Source organism: Cricetulus griseus, chromosome 8 (genome assembly GCF_003668045.3).
Source record: "Cricetulus griseus strain 17A/GY chromosome 8, alternate assembly CriGri-PICRH-1.0, whole genome shotgun sequence".
In the NCBI taxonomy this organism is placed as follows: domain Eukaryota; kingdom Metazoa; phylum Chordata; class Mammalia; order Rodentia; family Cricetidae; genus Cricetulus; species Cricetulus griseus.
The window spans coordinates 89,838,815-89,866,806 of record NC_048601.1 but is presented as its reverse complement, the minus strand read 5'-3'; the positions used below and the strand labels follow the sequence as shown (position 1 = coordinate 89,866,806).

The 27,992-nt window shown below is 43.3% G+C and overlaps 2 protein-coding genes across 3 annotated transcripts; one reads left to right on the top strand and one right to left on the bottom strand.

The window, feature by feature from the left end:
• Positions 1 to 47: 47 nt before the first annotated feature.
• On the bottom strand, positions 48 to 26,417 carry LOC113835719 (translation initiation factor IF-2-like). 2 transcript variants are annotated; one of them, XM_035448713.1, is made up of 2 exons: positions 26,250 to 26,417; positions 48 to 1,126 (listed from the first exon to the last, which is right to left on the bottom strand). In XM_035448713.1, exon 2 carries the CDS (start codon positions 906 to 908, stop codon positions 66 to 68), a length of 843 nt encoding a protein of 280 aa, XP_035304604.1. In that variant the 5' UTR covers positions 909 to 1,126; positions 26,250 to 26,417; the 3' UTR covers positions 48 to 65. The 2 variants fall into 2 exon arrangements, 1 of the variants encoding a protein (XP_035304604.1); XR_004771056.1 differs by lacking the exon at positions 48 to 1,126 and adding an exon at positions 5,837 to 6,026 and having other exon boundaries at positions 26,250 to 26,416.
• Positions 202 to 13,227, top strand: Cbx3 (chromobox 3). The gene is given in 6 exon segments (NM_001246702.1): positions 202 to 310; positions 1,459 to 1,512; positions 5,257 to 5,399; positions 7,563 to 7,725; positions 11,008 to 11,102; positions 11,974 to 13,227. Coding segments are annotated over 5 exon segments (552 nt in total). The 5' UTR covers positions 202 to 310; positions 1,459 to 1,488; the 3' UTR covers positions 12,101 to 13,227.
• Positions 26,418 to 27,992: the final 1,575 nt, after the last annotated feature.

Genomic DNA, 27,992 nt, shown 5'->3' with positions numbered 1-27,992 from the left:
GGAGCCCGGCTTTGGCGCGCTGGGCTTTGACGCAGAGCGGCCTCGGCGGTCCCGCCCGCCTCCCCTCAGGAGACCCCCAAGGCGCCACGCCGCGGACGGTGAGTGGCGCGCACGCCGCCCCCCGCAGGACGCGTTCCCGGCGGGCCCCGCGCGGCCTGGGCGTGGGCGGTGCCTCCCCTCCCCTCCCCCCCGGCCGAGCCGCCCGCGCCCGCGCCCCGCGCCCGCGCCCCCTCCCCTCGGATGTGGCTGAGCTGAGGCGCGCAGCCGGGAGACTCTGCAGGATCCGCGCCCGGAGCATCTGAGCGGTGAAGTCGGTGCCTTGCTTTTCTGGTCGCGCGTGGCGCAGCGCGGCGCGGCGCGGCGGGGCCGGGGATGCTCCGTGCGCCCGGCTTCCCTGCGGGGAGGCTGCGGGCCCCCGCGCCCCCGCCGTGGGCCCCCGGGACCCGGGGCTGCTGCGGGGAGGAGGCTTGGCGGGGCCTGGCTGAGGCGCCGCCGCGCCGCGCCGCGCCGCGCCGCGCCGCTGCACGGGGAGGACGGCACAGTCGTGCCGAGGGTGGGAGAGCGATGACAGCTGCGGGGCCTCCAGACAAAGCGCGCGGGTCCCCTCCCCCAGCCGCGCCGCGGCCGGCGGGCGCGGATAACGTTAGAGCCGCCGCCGCCGCCGCGAGGCCCCAGGCCCGAGCTGCAGCGCGCTCCCCGCTACGTGGCGGCCGCCGGAGGGGGAGGCGTGCGCTGCTGGCGCTGCCCTTGAGCCGCCGCCGCCTCCTTTGTTTCTCCCCGCGGAGGCGCTGACCACGAGGCCCGCGCTCCCGAGTGGGGGGGGGCGGGCTCCCAGCCGCGGCCTGTGACCAGGCAACGAGCGGGGAAGGGGAGCGGGCGCGGAGCACGGCGGTTCCTTCCAGCTTCATCCGTCCTCTGGCAGGATCCAGGCAGGCAGGCAGGCAGGAGTATTCCTTCCCTAGGTGGAAAGCCCACTCGGGGCTACAGAGAGCAGTTCTCTCCCCTCTACACAAAGAAGAAATAGGACCCAGGCCTCTTAGTGTTTTCCTTTTCTCGGTTGATGAGGGAGAGCTTCTGAAGAAGGCAGGCTGGAATTATGTAGGAGCTCCTGGGAGTATTCACAAATCTAGAGGGAAAAAAATACGATCATTTACCGATAAAAATGAAGTAATGATGCCCCATTTTGAAACAGAAGATTGCCTTTTATGCAAAATAAACATTGGATTTGTTACAAGTAAGATTATCACCATGTAAAGTTGTCTGAGGTACCAGTGTCCTTTGTTAGGTTATCTTTACTAACTTCGCTAAAGCACTCAAGTATGTAACACTAATCACAGAAACTCAGAACTGTTAACCTGCCTCTTAATCTAAAATGTGCAGGTCGAAATCCACACAAAACTTGTAGTTGCCTTTTGTGTGTCATGAAAATTTAACTGATGCATTTTTTTCTTGTAATAGCTCTTCAAGTCTTCGATTTAAAAAAAAAAAATGGCCTCCAATAAAACTACATTGGTAAGTTCGTGAAACCCCAAAACATGTAAGAATCTTAAATGAAGAATTTTTTGTTTTTGAAATTTACAACTAAGAAGCCAATAAGGTGATGGCACACACCTTTAATCTCAGCACACTAAAGGCAGAGGCAGGTGGATCTCTGAATTGAAGACCAACCTGGTCTACTGAGTGAGTTCCAGGACAGCCAGGGCTACACAGAGAAACCCTGTGTGGGGGCAAAAAACAATTGTAAGTCAAGAAATACGTTGTTGTGCATGATTTTAATCCTGGAAGGAGCAGGTGAACTGCTTTGAGTTTGAAGCCTAGCTATTATTTACATCCATGTACTTCTCAGCACTCTAAAGAAAAACTGAGTTGTTAATTTTGAGATATTCTTAATGGTTTTCCTTAAGGAGGGTCACAATGCATCTTTTAAAACCTAATCTTAGGACTACATAGTACAACTTTAGCTGAATGTTTTTATTCTGAAATAAAAATGCATATTTGTGGCTGGTGAAATAGCTCAATTTTCCACCCAAGGGAAGGTGGAAGGGGAGAGAATCTATAAGGTTGTTCCCTCATCTCCAAGCAGGTACTTCCCACTATCAGATGATTACACTTTTAATGAACTTAATTATGGAAAAAATGGTACATGGGGAAATCTCTAAATTATTAGTTGATTGGTATGATTATCTTTAAATTTGTGCTGAATTTTAGAGGCACTAAGTCTTCATTAATGCAGAATTTTAGAAAAGACACTACACAGAGTGAATCAAAAAAACTGCATCGTTTTGCCGTGAGCAAAAATTGCAAACCATGTCTAGGAATGAAAGAACAATAGTAGATCAATTCTGTATCTTTTGAGCAATTTCCTGACTATTGCTCTAAGCCCAATGTTTGTATTCTTGGGTTTTCTAGCAAGTTAGACAAATTTCTAAGGACATTTTGCTTATTTTTGTTAAGTTATACTAAAAAAAAAAAGTAAGGTTAAAACTGGGTCACCTGGACAGTGGTGGCACAAGCCCTTAATTCCAGAGGTAGAGGCAGGTGGATCTCTGAGTTGGAAGCTAGCCTTGTCTACAGAGTAAGTTCCAAGACAGCCAGGGCAGTTACTCAGAGAAACCCTGTGGGAGTGGGGGAGGTATACTGGGTCTGATGGTGTATATTCATAATCCCAGCATGTTGAGGATCTGAAGCTAGCAGGTTGCTGTGTTTGAGGCTAGCCTGGACTCTAAAAGTACTAGGTTAGGGCTGTACGGCAAAACTGTCTAGATTAGTAGATACATATAAAAAGTGTTACGGTTCCTATATTCTAATGCATTGATCACAAGCATATGGAGGCAGGTGTTACCACCTTAGTAAAACAAAACTTGCTTTTGATCCATATAGTTTTTGAGTTTCTCACCAAAAAGGGCAAGATAGTGATTTTTAATATGTGCTGTCATTATATTATATGTGACTTGGAATGCTCTACAGAATCAACTAGAATCTGTGATCTAAAGCCTGTCTGGTCACTCTTGATTAATGACCAAATATAGGTTAAAGCCTTAGTGATAAAAAGTCTGAGTCATAAGCCAGGTGTTGGTGGCTCATGCCTTTAATTCCAGCATTTGGGAGGCAGAGGCAGGTGGATCTCTGTGAGTTCAAGACCAGCCTGGTCTACAGAGCGAGTTCCAGGACAGGCCCCAAAACAATATAGAGAAGCCCTGTCTCGAAAACAATTTAAAAAAAAAAAAAACCTGAGTCATTGGGCTCAGTGTGGTGGTGCTTGCCTTTAATTGGGAGGCAGAGGTAGGTAGATCTTGTGAGTTCGAGGCCAACCTGGTCTACAAACTGAGTTCCAGGACAGCCAAGACTGTTTCACAGAGAAATCCTGTCTGGAAACAAAAAGCATGACTCATCTGGTGAATTCCATAGGATGTTTGTGTAGGTATGCCCCTATATGCTAATAGATTTAAGTGTCTTGGTGGCCTTGGTGTGCTGCTTCCCACCCCCTACCCCCCACCCCTCTTGGATTCTTCATTTGGTAGATGGTTTTAGTGACTAGTCACTTGATGGGTGTTTTTCTGTTGGTTTTGGTTTAATTTTTTAAGTAGCACCTGTGCACACCTATAATGCTAGCCCTGGGAGAGGTTAAGTCATGAGGATCACAGCAAGTTAAAGGCTAGACTGGGCTACTATCTGAAAATTTTTAAAGAATAGCACCATCTTGGAGATGAAATGACTGAGCATACTGTGTTGTGTTATTGCGGTACTCCATAAGGGCTTGTAATGAACCATCTCAAGGTTTTAACACCCAGCTTCACTCCTTTAACTCCTTATGTGCTGAAAAAACATTCGTGACTGGTATTATGCCCATTCCCCCCCCCCCCAAGAAAAAATTTTGTTGTTTTTTGAGACATGGTTTTTCTCCATAACCCAGGTTGACCCGGAACCCATGGTAATCAGCCTATTTCAACTGCCTGGGTGCTTGCTAGTAAGCTCATCATGTCCACTTCATGCCACTCTTCAAAGTAAATTTAGTCAGTTACCAGTTAAGATTCTAGGTTGAAGCCCAGAAATTAACCCCCACTTAAAGAAAAATCTACTATTTTGGTGTCTTATAGTGATAGTATTAGATTTGAGTGGTCAGGGAAATTAACTACATACAATTGATGGGGAAAGAATCTTGTCCTTTTTAGTTTATTCATGGTCTCCATGGTTGAGCCTAAAACTGCTTTCAGTTTGCAGTTTTTATCTTTGGGACAATTTTAAATTGATACCATCATTGGGAAAGGGATGTCTTAGAGCTGCAGTTTTAATAGGTCTACTCTGCTACACTTGGAAAGACCTATCATTTAGTGGGGTGTGGTGGTGCACACCTGTAAACCCAGTAGTTGGGATGTAGAAGCTGAAGGATTAGGAATTTAGGGTCTTCTTGGCTACCAAGTGAACTGGAGGCTACCCTGGGTTATATGTGACCCTGACTTGGGTATTTGTTTTTTGTTTTTTTTTTGTTTTCATTAGTTTTCTTTTTTACTGTCACACTTCATTCTTAGTTGCTCTTTATTGCTGTGATAAGACACCATGACCAAGGCCACTTACAGAAGAGTTTATTGAAGTTTACAGTTTAAGAGGATCAGTCCATGACCATCCTGGCAGGAAGATGGCAACAGGCATGGCACTGAAGTAGTAGCTGAGAGATTGAGTTTGATCTAGAAACACAAGGCAGAGTGACCTCCAAACCTTCATGACACACCCTCCCCCACCCCACATACCTCTTCCAAAAAGGCCACACAATTCCTTAAACAGTTCCACCACCTGGGGACCAACCATTCAAATGTGAGCCTGAAGAACCATTCTCATTCAAACCACAACTACTAATATTTACATCATTCTCTGTCATTGTCTTTTGGTTATTTGTCACTATTGAGATTAAAATGAGTGTCGATCTGGTAAAAATGGTCTTGTAGAATGCTGGAAATGAAATTGGGAAAGGATAAGGTTATCCTTCTCAGATGTTTTGTTGTTTAATTCTTTTATTCTGGTGAAGGGTATTGGGCTATAAGTATAAATCAGTGGAGCAAAGCTTTTGTTTTATTGTCTATTGACTTTCTAGGAGGTACCTGCCCTGGGTCACGGAAGTTTTAAAAGGGGTGTTCTTTTTGTTGTTTTGGTTTTTGTTTTTTCCAAAAAGTAAAAAATTGTGTCAGATGAATAAACAATTTGGCCTTAAAATGTTCTCAAGGTTTTTTTTTAATTTTCTTAATTTCTCTTTTGTTTTAGCAAAAGATGGGAAAGAAACAGAATGGAAAGAGTAAAAAAGTTGAAGAGGCAGAGCCCGAAGAATTTGTGGTAGAGAAAGTGCTGGACCGGCGTGTAGTGAATGGGAAGGTGGAGTATTTCCTCAAGTGGAAGGGGTTCACAGAGTAAGAAACTTCTTATGGTTTTGTTTTAAGCCAGGGTCTCTCATGTAGCACAGACTGGCCTTGTACTCCATTCCTTCTACCAAGTGCTGGGATTATAGGTGTTCACCGTGTCTCATTTACTTACTTATTTTTTGTGTTCTGTTGAGACAGGGTCTCATGAATCCCAAGCTGCTCTTGAACTTGTTATATGGCCAAGAATAACCTTAAACTCTGATCTTTCTGGTTCCACCTCCCCAGTGCACAGGCATGAACCACCACTTCTGATTTATGTGAACCTAAAGATTGAACCCAGGTTTTCATGCATGCTGGACCAGCACTCTTTATCAAGTACACCCTTACTTCAGTACCTGTAATTTTACTTAGAAAAGACTTAAATTTTACTTTCAGCTTAAATATTTTACCAGTTTGCCCAAAGATCTGTTTGAAGTCAGTTTTAATTCCAGAATTATCTTGTTTTGGTTTTATTTAAGGTTTAGGGGTCTGAAGAGGTGACTCAGTGGTTAAGAGCATTTGTTCTTACAAAGGACCAGGGTTCAGTGCCTAACACCAATGGTAGCCCCTATATCATCCATCCATAACTCCTCAAGTTGCAGGGTATCCAGTGCTGCCTTCTGATGTCTCCATGTGCTGGGGGCGAAAAAAGAGACATGCACACAAAAAATAAATTTAGCAACAGTTGAAACCTACCATATTAGAGTTTAGTTTATTGCTGTCAAGGCAAACAGAAAAGTAAAGCTCACTAAAGCCTAATTTTTAAACTAGCATGCAAAGGCCATGCAAAGCATGTTGTAGTGGATTCTCGTTGCCTCTCATCTCTCCCATCTCCTACCCTTTGCATCTTTCATTAAAGAATTTTAATATTGTATTAAACTTTGTGCTAATTTGAATATTTATGACCAAGAGCCTAACGTTTACAGTACAACATATTTATACTATAGAAGACAATACTGAAGACAATGCTAAATTTGAAACATCAGCCCTCCTTCCAAAATTAAGCTTTGCGCATGTTATAGTCTGAAGATATCATCAGCAGACCAAGTTATTGAGTACCAGATGTTAATGACACCAGATATTACTGAAATCACTCGTCCCATCTAGTTCTATAAAGATTTGTGGCCAGAGCACAAAACAGTCTGTCCGTTGGTACAACTTGTATATATTTGTGAGTTGATACTCATTTTCATCATGGCGCTTCTGAAAGACACATGGAATTGGTTACTTCGGCCTTGTGCGGGAATTGACGGTATCTTCTACCAAAGCATCTATGTGGCTATTTTAGGTTTGGGGGACCATTTGTTTTTCTGCATGAGGAGAATAAAAGCAGCAACTAACACATTAAATGGGCATGACTCTTCGGGTACAGTACTATACTCCCAGCACTATGAAAGCTTTGGCAAGATTAGGAGTGGGAAGCCAACGTAGGCTATATAATACTGTTATCTTTTTTTTTTTTAGAGGGGGGATTTGTTTTGATGCTTCATGAACCATATATATAGCAATCTAGATTTGGATTTTTTCCTCCCCAGCTCTTGTGTTACATCATTTTCCCAAACTGAGAACCCACCAAAAGTTGAAAATATTTCACATAAAGAATATGTCAGAATCTTTATTTCTAAACATCATCGGAGATCCCAAACCTAAGATAATAAGGAATTAGGAATCACTGTTTTTAAAAATTCTTCTATAATCCCAGCATTGAGAGTTCTTCACAGACAGCCTGTGGTACAAAAGATCCCCCTCTCTTAAAAAAAGTCATTTTTGAAAACTCAAAGAGTTGGGATGTAGCTCAATTGTAGAATGCTTGCCTGGCATGCACAAAGCCTTGGGTTTGATCCCCAGCACCAGATAAACTGAGTGTGATAGAGTGTGTTTTATTCCAGTACTTGGGGGTTGGGAACAGGAGAATGAAGACTGGGTTACATAAGTTTTGAGGCCAGCTAGGGTTACATGAAGTGAATTGCATATGGAGCAGGAAAATATTAGTATTGATTGCCTTTGGAGTCAGGTTCAACTGCCTTTGGGGTTAAAATACCATATTGATCACTTAGGGATGTGGAGAGGGGCGTGAAAGGAAGCGAGACTTTTTCCAGATAGCTATGAACAGGTCCAGGTAATGGCAATGTTTAATTGAATCAACTTTTTGTTTTCTTTAACTGAACACAGTGCTGATAATACTTGGGAACCAGAAGAAAATTTAGATTGTCCAGAATTAATTGAAGCATTTCTTAATTCTCAAAAAGCTGGTAAAGAAAAAGATGGTACAAAAAGGAAATCTTTATCTGACAGTGAATCTGATGATAGCAAATCGAAGAAGAAGAGAGATGCTGTAAGTATAAAGTACTGCCCGTTAGACTGGGTCTTATCAAAAGTTAATGGCTTGAATTTTAATTACTTTGAATCTTTTCCAGCTAGTTTTTTTTTTTTTTGCTTGTTTTCTTTTTGTTTTTTTACCTAGTTCATATTTTATTTTTTAAATTATCTTCCAAAGTGATGGGTTTTGTAATTTTCATACATAGTTATCATTAAACCTTGTGGTAATTCATCTCCCTATCCCTTCCCCTTTCTGGTTAGTTTCCTTTTGAGGGTTGGGTTAGAGGCAGGATCTCATTTAACAGAGGATGACTTTGAACCACTCCTGTTACCTCTGACCTGACACTGCAATTACAGGTGTTCATCACAGTGCCTGCTTAAAACTAGAATAGGTTAAGTGATTTGAAGACAGGTTTTCACCTTGTAGTCATGCCTGGCTTCAAGAGTCACAGAAATCTGCCTGCCTTTGCCTCCTGAGTACTACAATTAAAGGCATGCACCACCATGTTCAGCTAAAACTACAATACTTTTTTTTTTCTCCCACATGTATGGTATTTTGCCCATGTCCCCAGCCTCGCCCCCCACCCCTACCCCCTACCCCCTACCCCTGTGTGTGTGCGCGCCACGTCCATTTTTGGTGTTCTCATAAGCCAGAAGAGAATATCAAACCACTTGGGACTGAAAGAGTAGCAGATGTTCTAACTGCTCCAGCTCTAGAATACTTTTTTTTTTTTTTTTTTTTTTTTTTTGATGCAAACTGCACAGGGCTTTACTGTTTTTTAACGAGCTAACCCCATGTTAACTTGTCTAGAATACTTTTTAAACTCCAATTAAGAAAGAAACTTTATAGCATCATTCATGGCACAAATAAAGTAATCTTTAAAACGGTTTGAATTTACCCTATTGACATAGTGTGATAATTAAAGGAAAAGTCTTGACGCTGAATTAGCCTTTGGCTCCAAGCATGCAGCACATGTTAAATTATTAAAAGAACTATAAGTTTCAAATGTGGTCGTTTGAACTAGGTATCAAGAATTTTGCTTATAGGTTATTAGTCTTTTAATACCAACCCTGTTAAGTCTAGATAGTGACCCAGTTGTATAGACAAGAAAACAAGATCATTACAGCATATGCATAAGGGAAGCAGAACTTTGGCAGTAATACTTAAGCTATATTGAACAGTGTTCCAAACAGCTTATATTGAATCATATTGATACACTCCCAAAAACCTATGAAATAGGGACTAATTTTTTTCATAGATAATTAACGTCCCAAACTCCCAGATCTTCAAAGACTTGTTATTCTAACCCAGTCTGACTCCAGAGCCTGGTTATGCCAATGTGAAACTTAAATAATTTTAATGTACTGATACCATTAGTTCTTAAATACACTCCAAAGTTATGTAGGCTGTAATTACCAACGTTTGTTTTTGCTGTTTTAGAAATTGAAAACAGCCAGCTGGAGGCTTGGCTTTAGCACTGGGGAAGCAGAGGCAGGCAGATCTTTCCCAAACCAGCCTACTCTACTTAGTGAGACCCTGTGGGGTCAGGGACAATTTTAGGGCTAGGGAACTGACTCAGTGGTTAAGGGCACTTGCTGTTCTTAAAGAGGGACCATTTGGTGGCTGACAACAATCTAACTCCAATTACAGTGCACCCAACACCCTCTTCTGACTTCCATGGCACCAGGCACACACATGGCATTACACAATCATACATGCAGGTAGTGCACTTAAATACATAAGTCTTTTTTGGATAACAGTTTTACAATACAATTAAAGAGCATACAAATACTCTAGTAGAAACACCCTAGTTCGGTTCCTAGCACCTATATGGGCACTCAAAATTGCCTGTGACTGCAGCTCCAGGAGTACCAACACCCTTTCTGGCCTCCAAGAGCACCCATGCTTGCAGGTACACAGAAAAATACATGCAATTTTTAAAAATAAATAATACCAAAAGGGGAAAAAAACTAGACAAGAGAAAATGGTTTAAGGCCAGAACTGATTGGAAATTTGGCATGATGGCATTCACCTATAATCAAAACACTTGAGAGGTAAATTCAAGGTCATTACCTACAAAGCAAAATTACATACAAGCGTGCATATAAATAATACCTATTGTGTGTTAAACATGTTGTGAAAAAAGGCAGGACAGTTCATACCTACAATCCTAGCACCTGAGGGACTGAGTGAGGTAAGAGTTTGAAGTTAAGTCTTGAAATCTAGATGAGACAGTCTTTAAACCCCTGATCATCCAGATTGAATCTAAATGGTGGATCAGAGGGCTTCGTGCCACCAGTCTTGGTTTGCTGTGACTATATTTAAAAGAAGTGTGTGAGATAGTCCCAATAGGAGACCTTGCGCGCTCGCATGCGTGCGTGTGTGTCTTACAATAAGCAAATAATTTAGACTGATTTCCCAGAAGTGAGTTCATTGGATTTTACTGTTGTTTGGGGTTGGCTTGGTAACTAATTTGTTCTGGGTTTTTTGCTTTTGGGGTTTTTTTTGTTTGTTTGTTTGTTTTTGAGGCAGGGTCTCTACATACCAGGACTGTCCTAGAACTTACTGTGTAGACCAGGCTGGCCTTAAACTCAGAGATCTGCCTACTTCTGTCCCCCAAGTGCTGGGATTAAAAGTTTGCATTGCAGTGCCCAGCAATAATAACTAACATTACATTAGAAATGTGTGCATCTAACACAGATGTTAGAAGAGGAAGTTAGAGGTGGTGGTGAGCCATCAGGTGGGCAGTGGGAACTGAGCCCAGGTTCTCTATAAGATGACTGAACCATCTCTCTAGCCACGGTCTTGCTATGTAGCGAAGGATGCACTTAAAACTTACGATCTTCCTTAATACTAAGTTATGGTTCTAGGCTTATGTTACTGTCGTGGCTGTATATTTACTTGTTGTTTCATTAGGGGATGGTTCTTGGTTAACTATACTAGCTCAGGCCAGCCTTGAACTCTACCTCTAAAGTGCTAGCTAGAGAGTATACTTCTCTCAATGTGTTGTTGCGTACTTGTAGTTCTACAGTCAAACAGGAGGATTGAAAGTTTAAGACTAATCTAGGCTATATAGTAAGATTTTAATTTTATCTTATTTTTTAAGACATGTCTTGTCTAATAGCTCAGGCTTATCTTAACTCCTGATCCTCCTGCCTCTAACTTGGGTTCTTTTTTGTTTCTCTTTGTAGCCCTGTAACTTGGGTTCTTATTCTAGTTGTTTATATCTGACTGTTATAAATTATTGTTTGTTGTATAGAAATATTTATGCAGACTATTACTTAATCCTCTAAACAGGCTGACAAACCAAGGGGTTTTGCCAGAGGTCTTGATCCTGAACGAATAATTGGTGCCACAGACAGCAGTGGAGAATTAATGTTTCTCATGAAATGGTAAGTGTGTGGGCAATAGTTTTAGGGTGACTTTTATTTTTTAGCTGTGTGTGCTTGCATAATGGTGAGGGCACTAAGTGTATCACAGTACATATTAGAGAACAGCTTTGAGGAGTCCATTCTTTCTACCTGGATGTGGATTCATGCGGTCAAACTCAGATTACCAGGCTTGTATGCCATGCATCTTAACCTGCTATGTCATCTTACATTGCAGTTTAAAGTAAAGATAAAAGTTTAAAAAGATACATTGTTAGTTTTTGTGTTTTGGGGGTAGGAGGGGCTTAAGAGGCTCTGGCTGGTGTAGACCAAACTGGCCTCAATTCAAGAATTGGGCCTGAGGGGAAGTTACACAGTTTGGAGTGGGGGGGGGGGTGGATACAGGATTTCTCTATAACAGCTCTGGCTGTCCTGGAGCTCAGTCTTGCTATCCAGGCTGACCTCGAACTCAGAGATCCTCTGCCTCTGCCTCCCAAGTGCTGGGATTAAAGGCGTGCGCCACCACTACCTGGCATACCCCAGTCAGCTATACACCCTGGGTGTGTATAGCAGTTCGGTGGTGGCGCACGCCTTTAATCCCAGCACTTGGGAGGCAGAGGCAGGTGATCTCTGAGTTTGAGGTCAGCCTGGTCTACAGAGCGAGTTCCAGGACAGCATCCAAAGTTACAGAGAAACCGTGTCTCAAAAAACCAAGAAAAAAAGAGAGACTGAGGTAGGATTGCCACAAGTGAAGGTTAAGAAACAAATGCATAGCCTCTTTTGAGAAATGAAGTTTATTAAAATGTAACCACATTAACATTCATTTTTATTCAATTATTTATTGAATAGAGCTCAGATGACAGTTATAACCTTTTTTTCCCCCCTCTCACAACAGGAAGGACTCAGATGAGGCAGACTTGGTGCTGGCAAAGGAGGCAAATATGAAGTGTCCTCAGATTGTCATTGCCTTTTATGAGGAGAGGCTGACTTGGCATTCTTGTCCAGAAGATGAAGCCCAATAATTGTTTGCATTTTTTATATATATTTATATATATATAAAATCTGAATCTTGGGTTTTGAATTACTAGTATAGAAAAAATAGCGTTCTAATGAAAATCGAGTTTGATATGCTGGTTTTGAAAGTATTGATAGTAGTTGGGATATTTTTGGTTTTTGTTTTGCATCAAAAGGCACTGACTGATTCCTTTGGGCAAATAAAAGCTTTCTGTAGTTGCTTCCTTTCACAATAGAATGTTTGATAACCATGTTGTATTTTCTCGGCTTTGAAGAACAGCTTTTCTTAAACGCTGAGGAGATCTTACAGTCATTAGTCAACCAAAACTTATTTTTGACTGAGACACAGAAAGGACCATTCTGGGTTTTTTGTTTGTATTCGTGTGTTGCATAAGACACGTAACTTTTTCGTTTTGTCTTGTTTTCTAATACTCAAAAACCATAGATGAAAATGTGTTGATGAGGTTCCATCATTGTGAACATTTTCCTGAAACCATAACCTTACAAGTAGGTGATTCTGTAATTTATCGGATAGTTTTACAGCAAGCACATCAGAATTTATTATACAGTGGTTTATTTACAAAATTTTGTCGTTACAAACTCCCCCCTTCAGAGATTGGATTTAGACAGTTTTAATAACAATACTTAAGCTGGGTGTGGTTGTGCATGCCTTTAATCCCAGCACTCTGAAGGCAGAGGGATCTCTGACTAGGTCAGCCTGGACTACATAGAGAAATCCCTATCTCTAAAAACCAAACAAAAAGATTTAAGTGGGCATGTAAAGGTTCCTGTAGTGAACCATTCCTTTGTAGAAAGTTGAAATCTCCTAAAAGGTTATGATTCGTGGACTATCTGTTTGCTGTGGAAATGGAATACAGTTAAAGAAGATGTTGGCAATTTCAAACCCATTGACATAAATGAACAAAATTTGGTAATATAAATTAATGACTTGCATGCTTTTTCTTTACCCTGACTCATTCCTTACTGGTAGGATCCATCTTTTCAGTATTTGGTTCTGGTTCAATGAATGAGCCAGAAAAGTAACTTTGTAGTATCAGAATGTCATCCAACTGTATATTTACTTTATTGTAAATAATGGTGAACAGTGGTCAATAAATAGTTTTATATTCCTTTATGTGACGACTTTGTCATTGTCTGGTTTGCTCTGTAATGAGGGTGGAAACACCTTTACTGTTTTTGAGATTAGGGCCCTCCTTGAACAGGCATCCTCTCTCAGCCTGTACTTCTGGTTTGTTATTTTGAGGCTTAAATTTCTGGTATTCTTGCTTTTACCTCATGAATGCTGGGGATCACAGATATATTATCACCACACATTTATATGCACATGTATTATTTATTTGCAATCAGTATGGCCTGGGTAGTCCTAACATTGACTGTCTACACAATGGACAGGCTAATAGTCCTTTGGCTTAATGAAGCTGGAGGACTCGGCCAAGCCATCCCAGCCTGGTGCTGAAGGGAGTCAATTCAGTACATATTGGGTGCCCAAGGAGCTAGAGGGTGACAGTAGCTGCAGGGGTACACTGACTAAGCCTGGAGCAAAGGTGGACATATAATACTGCTTTTTCCTTGGACCTCTTAAGATTTTATGGGACCATGAGTGCCAGTTCCTTTGGAGGACAGAGGCCTTGTATCCTCTAGAGTTACAAGCAGGCAATTATGAGCTGCCTGGAGTAAAAGTTGGGAACTGAAATCAGGTTCTCTGGAGGAACAGAAAATCACCTACCACTGACCCCTCTCTCCAGCCTACCTTGGACCACTGGGTTACTGTTGGAAAGGCTGCCCACTCAGTTAATCCTTTGTGCAAATACCCACATAAACCTGTTGGGAATCTCTGCTCCTGTTTTCCCCCTGGGTTGCCATGGAGTTGCTTTGCTCTTTATTAAACCTGGTCTTATTAATTTGGCTCGATTTGGCTTACTGCATTGGCAGAGAAACCCACAACTGGAGATTCAAAAATACCTAATTAAAACCCACACAGAAACATCTATTGATTCCAATCCCATTAAGTTGACCTTTAACTTTTATACCTTTTCATCATTTCAGGGCCTTAACTAGGCACTGGGTAGTGCTTGTTGAAATGCCCAGAGTAGTAGATTTAATAGCCATCCTCCTCCCCCAACCCCACCCCGCATTTGACACACCTCAGTTTTGTTTTACTTGTCTCAAATATACCACTCAGTTCCTTAGCCAAAAGGCTTAAGAGTAAAGACCTTTTACTTAGTTTTTCTGTGTCATCAAGGTAACTCATTTAATCTTTGCAATAGACGTTACTGGGAATGGTTGTATGCATATATACCATTTGTTGCTGAGACTACTAGCATGCATAAACATGACTCCTCCATGGTATGGTTAAGGGGAAGATTCTTATTGTAGATAGAACAGCCAGAGACATCTGGAAGAGTCCAGAGAAAGAGACTGAACATGGCCAGCAAACTGGACCAGGCCAGGGTCTGTGAGAGGCAGAGAGAAAAGAGCCAGAATGGCAGGGCTATAAGAAGAATGAGCATCGAGGAGCCCTTGAGCTGGAGGGAGTTTAGGGTGTGGTGGGAGGTGAGGAGTGCCAGGATGCTGAGCCTGGAATCTAACAGGTACTTGAGACAGGAACTCGGAGGCCAGCATGTACTTGGATATGCTGACATACACCACAGGTAAGCTATTTGTCCCTTCTGTCAAAGATGAGGGGAAATAGTTTTTTTGGTAGAAAAGAACCAGGAACCACAAGTTCCTGAGGAATGCTGGCTTTTATCTAAACTGCCAGAAATCCTTGTAGTCTAGGTTGAGCCCATTTCTGAATATTTGGTCTGCTTTTTTGAGTTTGGGAAATTGGAGCTTCCTTTGGATAAGACTGTGCATCACCATGTCTGACTAAATGATATTATTTTTAAAAGGAAAATAATTTAGTTCCAAGTATGACCATATCTGATTTCAAGTTATATTAGAGTCAAGTTATATATACACACGACAAAAGTAGCATAGTACAAAAACAGAAATGTGGGTAAATGGAACAAAAAGAACCAACCTGTGATTAACAAAGATGCCAAAATTCTGGAGAATGTTAAAACCCAGACGCCCCAGGTACAGTCTGTGTCCAGAGCTGCTGCAAACATCGACCCTCCCTGCTTTCACAAATATCCAAGTACTTTTATGCCTCACCTCCATTCCTGGGAATGGCCCCTTTCAGAGAACAAAACCATAAACAGAACTACAGGCAGGACAAGAGACGGTCCTATCATACTAAGCCCATTGTTCTTCCTGATGTACCTGAAATATACTTGAGAACTTCAAACATTTGCCTCAGCCAGAAATACAGAAAACAAAATATCTTAGCCTAGTTAGAAGATGGATGTCACCCAACCTTGGCCCCATTTGCTGTGGCACAACACATGCCCTTCCCCTTTCCCTCAGAGGACAGGTTCTGTTTTAAAGAGCAGGTTCTGTTACCCTAAGCTTTTTGCTTCTGATCGAACAATTTTATCTGAAACTTTTCCCTGAAGAACAGTCCAACTTCATGTTTCTTTGGAACCCTGTGTCTTCCTAAACACCTAACAGAGAAAAGTCAGCCTCTTTAACAGATGGTTCTGAAAAAACTGGTTACCAGCTGCCATTCTGGTTTGCTTTCTGTTGCTATGACAAACACTATGACCCAAAGCCACTTAGGAGAAGGGGGTTTTTTCCAGTTTCCAGCCCATCACTGAGGGAAGTCAGACAGAACTCAAGGAGGAGCTGAAGCAGAAACTGGTGGAATGCCATTTGCTGGCTCATGCTTAGCTACCTCAGGCTCTTCTATGACCTGAGACCACCTGCCTATTGGATGGGGCAACTCACTGTGGGCTGAGCCCACCTACATCAGTTAACAATCATGACAGTCCTGCTTGCACACAGGCCAGTCTGGTCCAGACAATACATCATTTGCCGTTCATTCTCAGGTCATTCTAGCTTATGCCAAGTTGACACTGAAAGCTAACCAAAGCACCTAAGAGTAGAAGAGTGACATGAGATCTTTATCTGGTCCTGCACAAAACTGAACTCTAAATAGATCAAGAACCGTGATGTAAACCCTGAACCCTCTGAAACGGCTAGAAGTGGAGAAGATGCTTCAAGGTGGAGGGGCAGGAGGAAAGGAGATGAAACCAGCAAAGGAGACCGTTAACTTTGCCAAGAGACCAGAGTAGAACTCTGCCAGTTACATCTGACAGGACCTATGTCTAGAATATACAAAGAACTTAAAATCTAAACTCTAAGCAAAAAACCCAATTAAGAGAAAAAAAAAAAAAGGGATAAAAACCTGAACAGATAGTTTGTAAAAGAAGAAATACAGCCGAGTGGTGGTGGCACACTCATTTGATTCCAACACTTGAGAGGCAGAGGCAGATCTCTGAGTTAGAGGCCAGCATGGTCTACAGACTGAGTTCCAGGACAGTCAGGGCTACACAGAGAAACCCTGTCTCAAAAAACCAAACCAAAAAGGGAGGGAGGGAGGGAGGGAGGGAGGGAGGGAGGCAGGCAAATACAAATAGCCATAAATATTTGGGGGGTTGCTTGGTTGGGTTTTTTGTTTGGTTGGTTGATTGGTTGGTTGGTTGGTTGGTTTTTTTATTTGGTTTGGTTTGGTTTTTTGAGACAGGGTCTCACCATGTAGCCTAGGCTGTCCCGGAATTCACTGTGTGGACCAGGCTGACTTTTAACTCACAGACATCCACCTGCCTCTACCTCTGGAGTGTTGGGATTAAAAGTGAATGTCACCATGGCCAGACAATAAATATTTTTTAAAACAGTCAACTTTCCTAGCTATTAGGGAATGCAAATTAAAAATACTATGAGATTCCATCTCACCCCAGTCAGACTGGTTACCATTAAGAAAACAAAAATTCAGATGTAGTAATGCATGCTTTTAGTCCCATCACTCAAGAGGCAAAGAAAGGTGGAGTTCAGAATTAGTTGGGTCTACATAGTGAGTTCCAGGCCAAAATAAGAAGGTATGTATACTATTTATATTCTTTTTTTTAATTTATTAGTTCAAATTAGAAACAAGTCTGCTTCACATGTCAAACCCCAGCTCCCTCTCCCTCCCCTCCTCCCCCCACCAAGCCCCACCCCATCACCCCTCTGCTCCCCAAGAAGGGCAAGGCCCTCCATGGGGGATCCCCAAAGTCTGTCATATCGTCCGGGGGGAAGGACCTAGGCCCTCCCCCACGTGTCCAGGCTGAGAGCATCCCTCCACATGGGATGGGCTCCCAAACTCCTTGCCTACGCCAGGGATAAATACTAAGTCTACTACCAGAGGCCCCATAGAGTGCCGAGGCCTCCTCACTGACATCCATGTTCAGGGGTCTGGATCAGTCCCTTGCTGGCCTCCCAGCCATCAGTCTGACTATATTACAATGTTTTATAAATGTATATATAAAATATGTATTATGAACAATTGTTATCGGTAGCCAAGACCCAGGCCAGGCTTTCCATGTACTTTGTATTCAAAGAACTGAAAGTAAGGAATCAATCGGAGTTTTTTGTCAGGTAGCAGGGGATCTCACTATGTATTCAAGAGTGGCTTGGAACTTATTATATAGACCAGACTATCCTTGAACTCATCAGGATCTACCTGCCTCTGCCTCCTCTAAGTGCTGGGGTTAAAGGTGTGTATACCCAGCTATCACACAGATTTTTAAAAGAAGCAAGACAACTTTATTGAAGGCTACAGGAGAGTACAGATTATGTAGAGGGATACAGGGTCCAGACTGACATCAAGTCACATAAAGTGAGAGCACTCAAAGGGCCTGAGTATTGTTTGTGGCTTCCTTGTATGGGGTTCAAGAGGCAGGGGCCATTACTAAGGGGTGTAGTAAGGGTGACTGGGTGTTATATTAATTTTCCTACTGCATAATACATTTGATTTTAATTGGATTAGAAACATGTCAAGTTATGCCCAGACATAAAATGGCAAATAGGGGATTCTCCTTAAAAGGTTATTTGAGGACATTGCTTCATACACACGGTGGTTCAAAAGGAAAATGTCCCCTATAAACTCACATATGAGGTCACTCAGTGCACAGTTGGTGGCATTGTTTGGGAGGCTATGGAAGGAATAAGCACATTGCTGTGGATGGGTTTGCGTGTGTATAACCTTACCTCATTTCCTGCTGATGCTCTCTGTCTCATTTCTATGGAGATGTGACCTGCTCCCGTGGCCACCATTCCTCTCCTGACATTATGAACTCCCCCACTGAAACCACAAGCCAAAAACAACTCTTTCTTCCATAAGACACTGATGTTCATGGTGTTTTATCACAGCAGCTGGGCACACACCCAAAACCAGCTAGATCAGCCCTTCTGTTTTCCCTACCCAGGTAGGCTGTGTTCAGAGAAAGGGGTACTGTAACCCTATAGAGGTGGGAGGTGGAAAGATTCTGAGGTTGTTAGGGATATTGCTTGGAGGGGAATGCTTGTGTATTGCTTCAATATGAAGGAACGAGGCAGAGAAGTCTAATATTACAGGAGAGAGGGTGTGAGTAACCAAAAAAATGCTTCACAGGCTCAACTGTCTCCTATACTTGCTTGCCTCACAATGATTTTTTAACAAATATTTGCTGAGTATCTATTATGTAATAGACATTGTCTTATTTGGTACACATTTATCTTCACACAGTAAGAAATATAATTTTTAAATCAGGTATATTGGCACTTGAAGCTGTATTTAATATTTGTCACCCACAGAAATGATGGTTTATATCCCCTACAGGTTATAAAGAATTCTTGTTTCTTGACATGTCTTCCAAAAGGGGAACCCTTTTAGAGTTTTGTTCATTAGCTGGCTATAGTGGGTACATTCCTGCAATCCTAGTATTTGGGTAGCTACAACCAGAGGATCACTGTGAGTTGGAGGCCAGCTTGGGCTACATAGTAATACTCTTTATCAAAAAACAAATCAAAGCAATGCAGTTGGCATGGTGGTACACTATATTGTATATATATTGAATGCATACTAGCATGCAATCTCTACGTGACATTTTTTATCCCTTGAAGGAATGCACATTCGCACTTGGCTCCAACCTGTTATCACTGATCCAACTAAAAACTGGCACAAATATTGCTGGGTTGGAACAGTAGCCAATTTTCTTACTGTAGTTATTGACTTCCTTAACAATTTCCTCATTTTCAACTGTAGTTGGTTTCAAGGATTTGAAGGTTGGTAACAAGTGCTTTTTTTAGCTGGTGTTGGTGGCGCACGCCTTTAGTCCCAGCACTCAGGAGGCAGAGGCAGGCGGATCTCTGGGAGTTCGAGGCCAGCCTGGTCTACAGAGCGAGTGCCAGGACAGCCTACAAAGCCACAGTGAAACCCTGTCTCAAAACAAACAAACAAACAAACAAACAAACAAAAAAATCTCATACTATCCCAGGCTGACCTAGAACTCACAACAATCCTCCTGCCTCAGTCTCCTGAGTATTAGGAGTTACAGGCATCAGGCACCACATAGATTTTGTTGTTGTTGGTTTTGGTTGTTGTTGGTTTGTTCATTCTGAGGCAGGGTCTCATACTGTAGTCCAGGCTGGCCTGAAACTCAGCATGTCTAGCAGGCTAGTATCAAAATGTCATTTTTCTGCCTCAGACTCCCAAATACTATGCTTACAGGTGTGAGCCAGGTAGGCCAGGATTTTTATAAGTTTGAAGTCATCTTGGGCTACATGACACCTTGCCTTTAATCCCAGCACAGGGCAGGCAGAAGGCCTTTGGATTTCTGTGCACTCAAGGCTTGTCTGGTCTACATAGGAATTCTAGGTCAGCCAGGGCTACATAGTGAGACCTTGTGCCCATCCCCCTCCCAAATTTTTTTCTCTGTTTTCTCTATTGTCTTGCTTGGTCTTATATTTTGAGATAAAGTCTCATATGGCCCAAGCTGGCCTTGACTCCCACTGGAGCCAACAACAACTTTCAACTCTGGACCCTTCTGGTTCTGCCTTCCAAATGCTGAGCTTACAGGTGTATACAACTAAATCTGTAAGAGACCTGATCAAGTAAAACTCAGCAAAAGCAAAGAAGATACAGAGAAGATGGTATTCCAGGGTTCTTGTTAAAAATAAAGATGTTGCAGGTGATTCCAGGAGATAGGAGGTGGAGAGGACCTGACCTTCAGCTAGGAACAATATATAGAGTTACAGTACCATGCCCGTTTGCAGCCATGACCAGATCCTTTGGCTCTGCAGAGCAGATTCGTTAGGAGAGACAGTTGCCATAGATAGCGCAGGGAGCGTGAAGGGAAAGAACTTTCTATTCTTTTCAACTTACAGACTACAAGGATAATTACATTCATTTTTTATAAATTATTTTTTAATTTATTTATTATGTATACAACTTTCTGCTTCCATGTATATCTGCACACCAGAAGAGGGCACCAGGTCTCATAACGGATGGTTGTGAGCCACCATGTGGGTGCTGGGAATTGAACTCAGGACCTCTGGAAGAGCAGTCAGTGCTCTTAACCTCTGAGCCATCTCTGAAGCCCCCGATAATTACATTCATTGATGTTGCATTAAGAACCTGGGTAGTGGTGCACGCCTTTAATCCCAGCACTCAGGAGGCAGAGGGAGGCCTGGTCTGCGAAGTGAGTTCCAGGACAGCCAGGACTGTGTGAGAAACCCTGTCTGAAACAAATTCAGGAGCAGAGTATGAAGGATGAAAATAAGTGACAGAGGGAAGATGAAGCACCACCTTTAGCAGTAGGCCAGAAAATGCATGTGGAATCAGAAAATCAGTCATTCGCAAGGACCAGAATAACAGCAATAGATGATTCCAGACTAAGACTTCTTTTGTTTTGTTTTAAGAGGATTTCTCTGTGTAGCATCTCTGGTTATTCTGGAACTCACTCTTATAGACCAACAGGCTAGGCTTGAACTCACAGAGATCCACCCACCTCTGCTTCCTAAGTGGTGGGATTAAAGGCGTGGGCCACGGCTGCCACCACCACTTGCCTAGACTAGAGTTATTAAAAAACCCTAAAGTTTACTATTGTTTTTCACCTAACACAGTGGGCTCCCCCCTGAGCAACTGCTGTCCTCATCAGGCAACTCCGCTACCAGCATCAGGGGAGGGGTTCTAATCTGTTCCTTCATGCACTGGCTTTCTCAGTGCTGCTAAGGGAAATTTTATCTAGCTCTGTACCCTCTACAGAACTCAAAAGCTCAGAGAGGCTGAATTGCTAGGAGCTAACCTTCTCTCCTTTCTGTGTCTCCCTCCAAGACAACCCTCAAGTTTTTCCAACCAGCTTCTATGACATCACATCATGGCTCCTCCCTACCACTTCCCGTCAGCTAGTTGCTGATGGATGCAGTCTCCTGGCCACAGGTTAATTTTACTTAAATGTAACAGCAACAACAACAACAAATGCAACAACATCTTTGCATCATTAAACAAATGTTCCATAGCACAAACAAATGTAACACATGTTAAAATAATATTCTACAACAGTTTACCCATGAGAGTTAGATGCAGACTAGACTATTTAAGTCAAAAGTATCTCTTAACATGGAGTGATGGCATGGCACACACCTTTGATCCAAGCGCTAGAGAGGCTAAGGCAAGCTCATCATCTTTGAATTCAAGACCAGTCTGGTCTATATATAGATCAAGCTCCAGGACAGTCTGGGCTACACAGAGAAACCCTGTCTCAAAAACAAAACAAAAACATTTTTTTTTTTTCTGAGAGAGGTCTCACAGGCTGTCTTGAGCTCACTTAAATTGACCTTGAACTAACAGCAGTTCTTTGCCCACAGTCTCCCAAATCTTAGGATTACAGGTGTAACTCACAACATTTGACTATGAGGGGATTTTTTTGTTTTTTTCAAGACAGGGTTTCTCTGTGACTTTGGAGGCTGTCCTGGAACTAGCTCTTGTAGACCAGGCTGGTCTCGAACTCAGAGATCCATCCACCTGCCTCTGCCTCCCAAGTGTTGGGACTAAAGGCGTGTGCCACCACTGCCGGGTGGGGATCGCTTTTTTTAATGAGATAATTAACAAACACCCCTCCCCCCACACACACACATAAAAGGGGCCAATAAAGATGGCTCAGAAGATAAAGGTATCTAGTTCTCAAGACCTGAGCTGAGTTACATCTCCAGAACACACACACACACACACACACACACACACACACACACACACTGAATAAGTAAATGTAACTGTTTGGTTTTTAAATAGTCTATGTATCCCTGGCTGTCCTGTAACTCACCATGTAGACCAGACTAGTCTCAGACTCAGAGAGGTCCAGCTGGCTCTGCCGCTCAAGTGCTGAGATTAAAGGAGTGCACTACCAACACTACCTGGCCAAAAAAAAAAAAAAAAAATTTAAGAGTGAAAAGATAGGCCAGGTGTTGGTGGTGCACGCCTTTAATCCCAGCGCTTAGGAGACGGAGGCAGGAGGATCTCTGTGAGTTCGAGGCCAGCCTGGTCTCCAGAGCGAGTGCCAGGACAGTCTCCAAAGCAATATAGAGAAACCCTGTCTCAAAAAAACCAAAAAAAAAAAAAAAGAGTGAAACGATAGCACAATGTACCATGGCTGTGGCGGTCACAGACCCTCGAGAGGGAGGTGTGACTACCGCTGCTTTTGCTAAGTGGATGTGTTGTGCTCCTGCCCACAGATCATTGCTGCCATCAGTTTCAGTCAGAAACCTGGCTTAGCAGTGGCAATGATGATTGCAGACTCATGACTAGTCAAAGTTCTAGGAATAAGTGACTATTAAATGTGGGGCCCAAATTGGGACATCTATATCCCAATTGGGACACCACACACACACACACACACAAAGGCGCAGGGAACATCACTAGATTGGTTGGAATTCTCTAGAGAAACAGAACTAATGACAGGAATGAATATTAAGGGGAGGGGGGTATGAGATTGCCTTACACTTACAAGAAATGGAAGCCTTCTCCCTGAAACAGGTACCAGAAATGGAGTGGATCAGGGAGTTTATCACATTGGCGGCTCCGTGGAGTTACCTCCAAAACTCTGAGCAACAGTACTGATAGCCCTTTCAGAATTTTTTTTTTTTTTTTTTTTTTTTTTTTTTTTTTTTTTTTTTTGAGACAGGGTTTCTCTGTGTAGCTTTGGAGCCTATCCTGGCACTCGTTCTGGAGACCAGGCTGGCCTGGAACTCACAGAGATCCGCCTGCCTCTGCCTCCTGAGTGCTGGGATTAAAGGCATGCGCCACCAACGCCCGGCCAGAATTAATTTTTTAAAGATTTATTTATTATGAATACAACATTCTGCCTCTGTGTATCCCTACAGAACAGAAGAGGGCACCAGGTCTCATTACAGATGGTTGAGCGACCATGTGGTTGCTGAGAATTGAACTCAGGACCTCTGGAAGAACAGCCAGGGCTCTTAACCACTAAGCCCTTCAGAATTATTTTCAACTACTTCAGTGGAAGGCTTAACTTTCTATCAGCCAGAGGGGCCCATATGACTAAGACCAAAATGAGAAACCTCTTGTGTCCAGGCATGTTTACAGAAGCAGGTAGAGCGCTGAGCATAGGGAATTTTTCCTTTCTGTAAAACATGTTAATTACAGGCAGCTGTTTTCCAAGAAAGCTATAAGTAACCATTTCCCCAGATGATGTCTGAAATTCTGTTTTCTCCCTTCATTTTATTTTAACTTTATTTCCTCCTTCAACACTATTACGGTCGATATACTTGAGGAACAGTCCTGAACAATGGCTGTTTCATGTGGTGGGAGTCCCTTTTTCCCTCAAAGCCTGTTGGCCACCAATCCGAAAGGGCAAGGGGCAGAAGTGATGACAGAGACCTTTGTGTGGGGATGAAGACAGCCCTCCAGGAGACTGCTTCAGTGAGTTGTGCTCAGCTTTATTCCAGAGTACAGGGAATATATACGATTGGGGGACAGTAGCTGGGGGACCACCTGATTTGCATTAAACATCATGTTCCTATCATAAAGCTGGTACAAGTTTTAGCTACCATGTGGAAGCATGGTCCTATTTTAATGTTCCTGTCACAATGTCTAAATTACCATACAGGCAACAGGAGGGAGCTTCTGCAGGGAACTTCATCAAGGGTCACACTAGAGATAAGTCAGGCATCTGGGCAGAGAGACAGTCTGCAAGTAAGGCCAGGTAGAGAACAGGACACCTTCCTCCAGGGCTGGGTTAGTGTCTTCCATGTTGCTGCCAGGCCATGGTAGACTGCAACCTCCAACCAGCAGGGCCTCTCAGCAATTTCACACCGGAGAGGCCGGAAATCTAGTAGCCCCTCAATTTACAACCTTGTGTGCCACTACAATCCCAATTTGACACCAAAGGCCTGAGAATTCCTGGAGAGCCACAAGTCTTTGGCCCCAAGTTGGAAGCCAGGAGCTGTATCAGTGAAAATGAAGTGCCCAGACCCTCACCCAGCCCCCTGCTTTGGCAGCCATGACAGGCTGCAGAAAAAAAAAAAAAAACAGCAAGGTATAGTAGGCACCTGGCTCTCTGCAGGATGTGGTGACACCCCCCACACACACACCTTGCCACCACCTTGTCCTAATTACTGGAAAGAAACTGCCAGATACCCTCCATGCAGTAAGGAACCAATCAGAAGTTAGCTGGCGGCTTTGATAACAGTGGAATGCAGTAGGAAGTAGTGGCCTTGGGAGGGCCTCCAGGCATAGCCACCGTTCTGTAGCTGCAGCTGACCAATCACCTCAGGACAGCTTCCCCCATCCTGGAGTTGGGCCAATACTGAGACTTACTAAGCAACTAGCAGACTCCAGACACCCTACTTGCTCTACCCCCAATATATGCCCTGCCCCCACTGTGGCTCAGGGTCCCTCCTACTGTGTCGTACGGACAGAGAACCTGAGTTAACTCATAATTTAAAAGACTCTTTGCTTTTGCATCCGGATCTCGTCTCTAGGTGGTTGGGGGGCGGGGGTGGGGTTTCAGAGTCTGGGCATAACAAAACAGAGCAAATGAGTTCACCAGCAAGAGAGAAGGCCAAGAGAGAAAAAATATGATAAAGCATTTCTTCTTCCAGCCCTTTTTATCTGGGATGCCACAAGGTACACCTACATTTAGGGTGGGTTTTCTCCTAACAATAAGGTAGTCAAGACAACCTCCCTCCCAGACACTCCCAAAGATAAGTTCAGTGTGGACAACCCTTCAGTAAGGGTCAGCTCAGTGTGGACAATCCTCCACTGAGACTCCTTCCTCAGGTGATTCTGGGTTGTGCCACGTTGACAATTAAAGCTGTCGATCATAGTCACTAATGGCATACTATTGCTGTTAAGAGAGACCATGACCAAGGCGACTCTTTGTAGAGTGCTCACAGGTAAGCACTAGAGAAACCAGGAATGATAATCATACAAAGTTGTCCCATCAGTGGAGGAAATATATACCTGCTTTCCACCCAGAAGACTGGAAAGGAATGTTGTTTACCACCTGGAGACCTTTGCTATCTGCAGGGTTGGGCCACACCCAAATCCCCCAAATGCTTATCCCAGACTCTCCCTCCCCAAACCTTTAGCTTTGTTGATCAGGCAATAGAACCCATGCTTAGGGGAGACTTGTCCTTTACAGCCTGCTGACCTCGATGCTATCTCAGAGACCACGCCAGATCCTAGGGCCCTCAAACTATAGGACCCGTGTGTATGACACAGATCACATGTACTTTCAAGCAAGTTGATGTAATCACAACTTAAGCTTTACTGTGCACGTAGGACTGGAATAATTGTTACCAGAAACCTTTTCCCAAGATTGTACTGAACTTAGCCGGGCAGTCATGGCGCAGCACTTTATTCCCAGCACTCGGGAGGCAGAGGCAAGTGGATCTCTGTGAGTTCGAGGCCAGCCTGGTCTACAAGAGCTAGTTCCAGGACAGCCTCCAAAGCCACAGAGAAACCCTGTCTCCTGTCACTAAAAACCAAAAAAAAAAAAAAAAAAAAAAAAGATTGTACAGAACTTAAATATATCTAAAGTAAACGGTCCTGGTGTCAAAGACTCCAGAGGCTTGAACCAGCATCTGATACCTAAGTCATGCTGAACCCAGTTTCCTTCTTACCTTACTTTCATCATTCCCCTACCAGCTATGATGCCTACAGGGACACCACAAACTCTTATGGAAAAAAAAAGCATTTCATGGGGGCTGCCTTACTGTTTCAGATGTTTAGTCCGTTATCAGCACGGCAGGGAACATGGCGGCATGTTGGCTGGCACTGGAGCAAGTAGTTCAGAGACACCCTGAACCATTCGCAGATAAGGAGGGGGAGAACTGGGCCTTGCTTGGGCTTTTAAAACTCGCAAAGCTGACACCCACTTCCCACCCCACACACACTTCCTCCAACTAGGCCACACCTCCTAATTCTTCTCAAATACTACCCCCTCCCTGATGACTAAGCACTAAAATATTAGAGCCACTGGTGGCCATCCTTATTCAAACCACCACAGAGGGTTAGGAAAGAACGTAAGAGCTGAAGAAGGAGGGCAGGAGAGGTGACTCAGCTGAGCACTTGCGGCTCTTCGGAAGCACCTAAGTTGTCTCCAGCACCCACATCAGTGGCTCACAATCACCTGGAACTCCGGCTCAGGGCACCTGCTTTCAAAAGCACACTCCCTCCCTCCACACATATGTAATTCAAAATAATATTAATAACAAAGACTTGAGGAGGGGGTGGAGTGTTTCGGAATGTCGTCGTCTGGCCAAGACAAGGCTGCTTCATTCATCAACTGTAATTACTTTTGCAAGACCTGCACAGGGGTGGGATGCAGGTTTGAGAGGGCATGGGGGAGTGTGGAGGCAGGGCGTGGTCCTGATGTGAGGGGAGAGTTAAATAGAAAGTAAGAGATATGCAGAACTAAATACTCGAGCAAGGTGTGTGGTCTTTGTCTACTATTGAACCACTCTCTCCTACAAGGTCATCTGATAAATTGTAAAGTATTTCTGTAGGAGACAAGCCCCTCCTCTGGCTGCTTCCCCTGCTTCAGCTTCAAGCTTTGGCCATTTCTTTTCCCAGGAGGAGCTTCCTGGGGGAAAGCCTAATTCCTGAGGTCCTTTCTTTCAATGGTCTGATAGCACAAATTTCCCTTTAGCATATATTCATTCCTGCCAGTTTGGGCACTTACAATATCATTAAAAATAGCAAAGTAGGGGCTGGAGAGATGGCTCTGAGGTTAAGAGCGCCGGCTGCTCTTCCAGAGGTCCTGAGTTCAATTCCCAGCAACCACATGGTGGCTCACAACCATCTGTATTGAGATCTGGTGCCCTCTTCTCTTCTGGTGTGCAGATATACATGGAAGCAGAATGCTATATACATAATAGATAAATAAAATCTTTTTTAAAAATAGCAAAATAGAGAACCTAATAGTAAATTGAATAAAAGATATGTAAGGGGTTAAAAAAAAAACCCAAATGAATACAGAAAGTGCCTTGACCTTAGAAAAGACGTTATTATCTGAAAAATATGGTTTACAAGAGTAAAATCTGCGTCTGGGGATATAGCTAAAGTAGCATGCAGAGTGGTTGTCTGGCACTCATGGAGCCTTCAGTTCATTCTCCAATACTGCATAAATAGAGGATGGTGGTGTATTGCTGTAATCGCAGCACTTGAAAAGTGGAGAGAAGGCCTAGAAATCCCAGGATGGGGCTGGAGAGATGGCTCAGCAGTTGATAACACTGGATATTCTTCCTAGAGAACCCAGGGTTCAATTTCAAGAACCCACATGGTGACCAATGATCATCTATAACTCTGATATTGTCCCTGGGTACTGGGCACACACAGCAGACATGCATGTAGACACAACACACATACATATAAATAAATAAAATGGATGGTTGTTGTAACAAGGTCCCAGAACTTAGTAGGCCCCAGACCTTAGCACAACTGATTCCATGATGGAA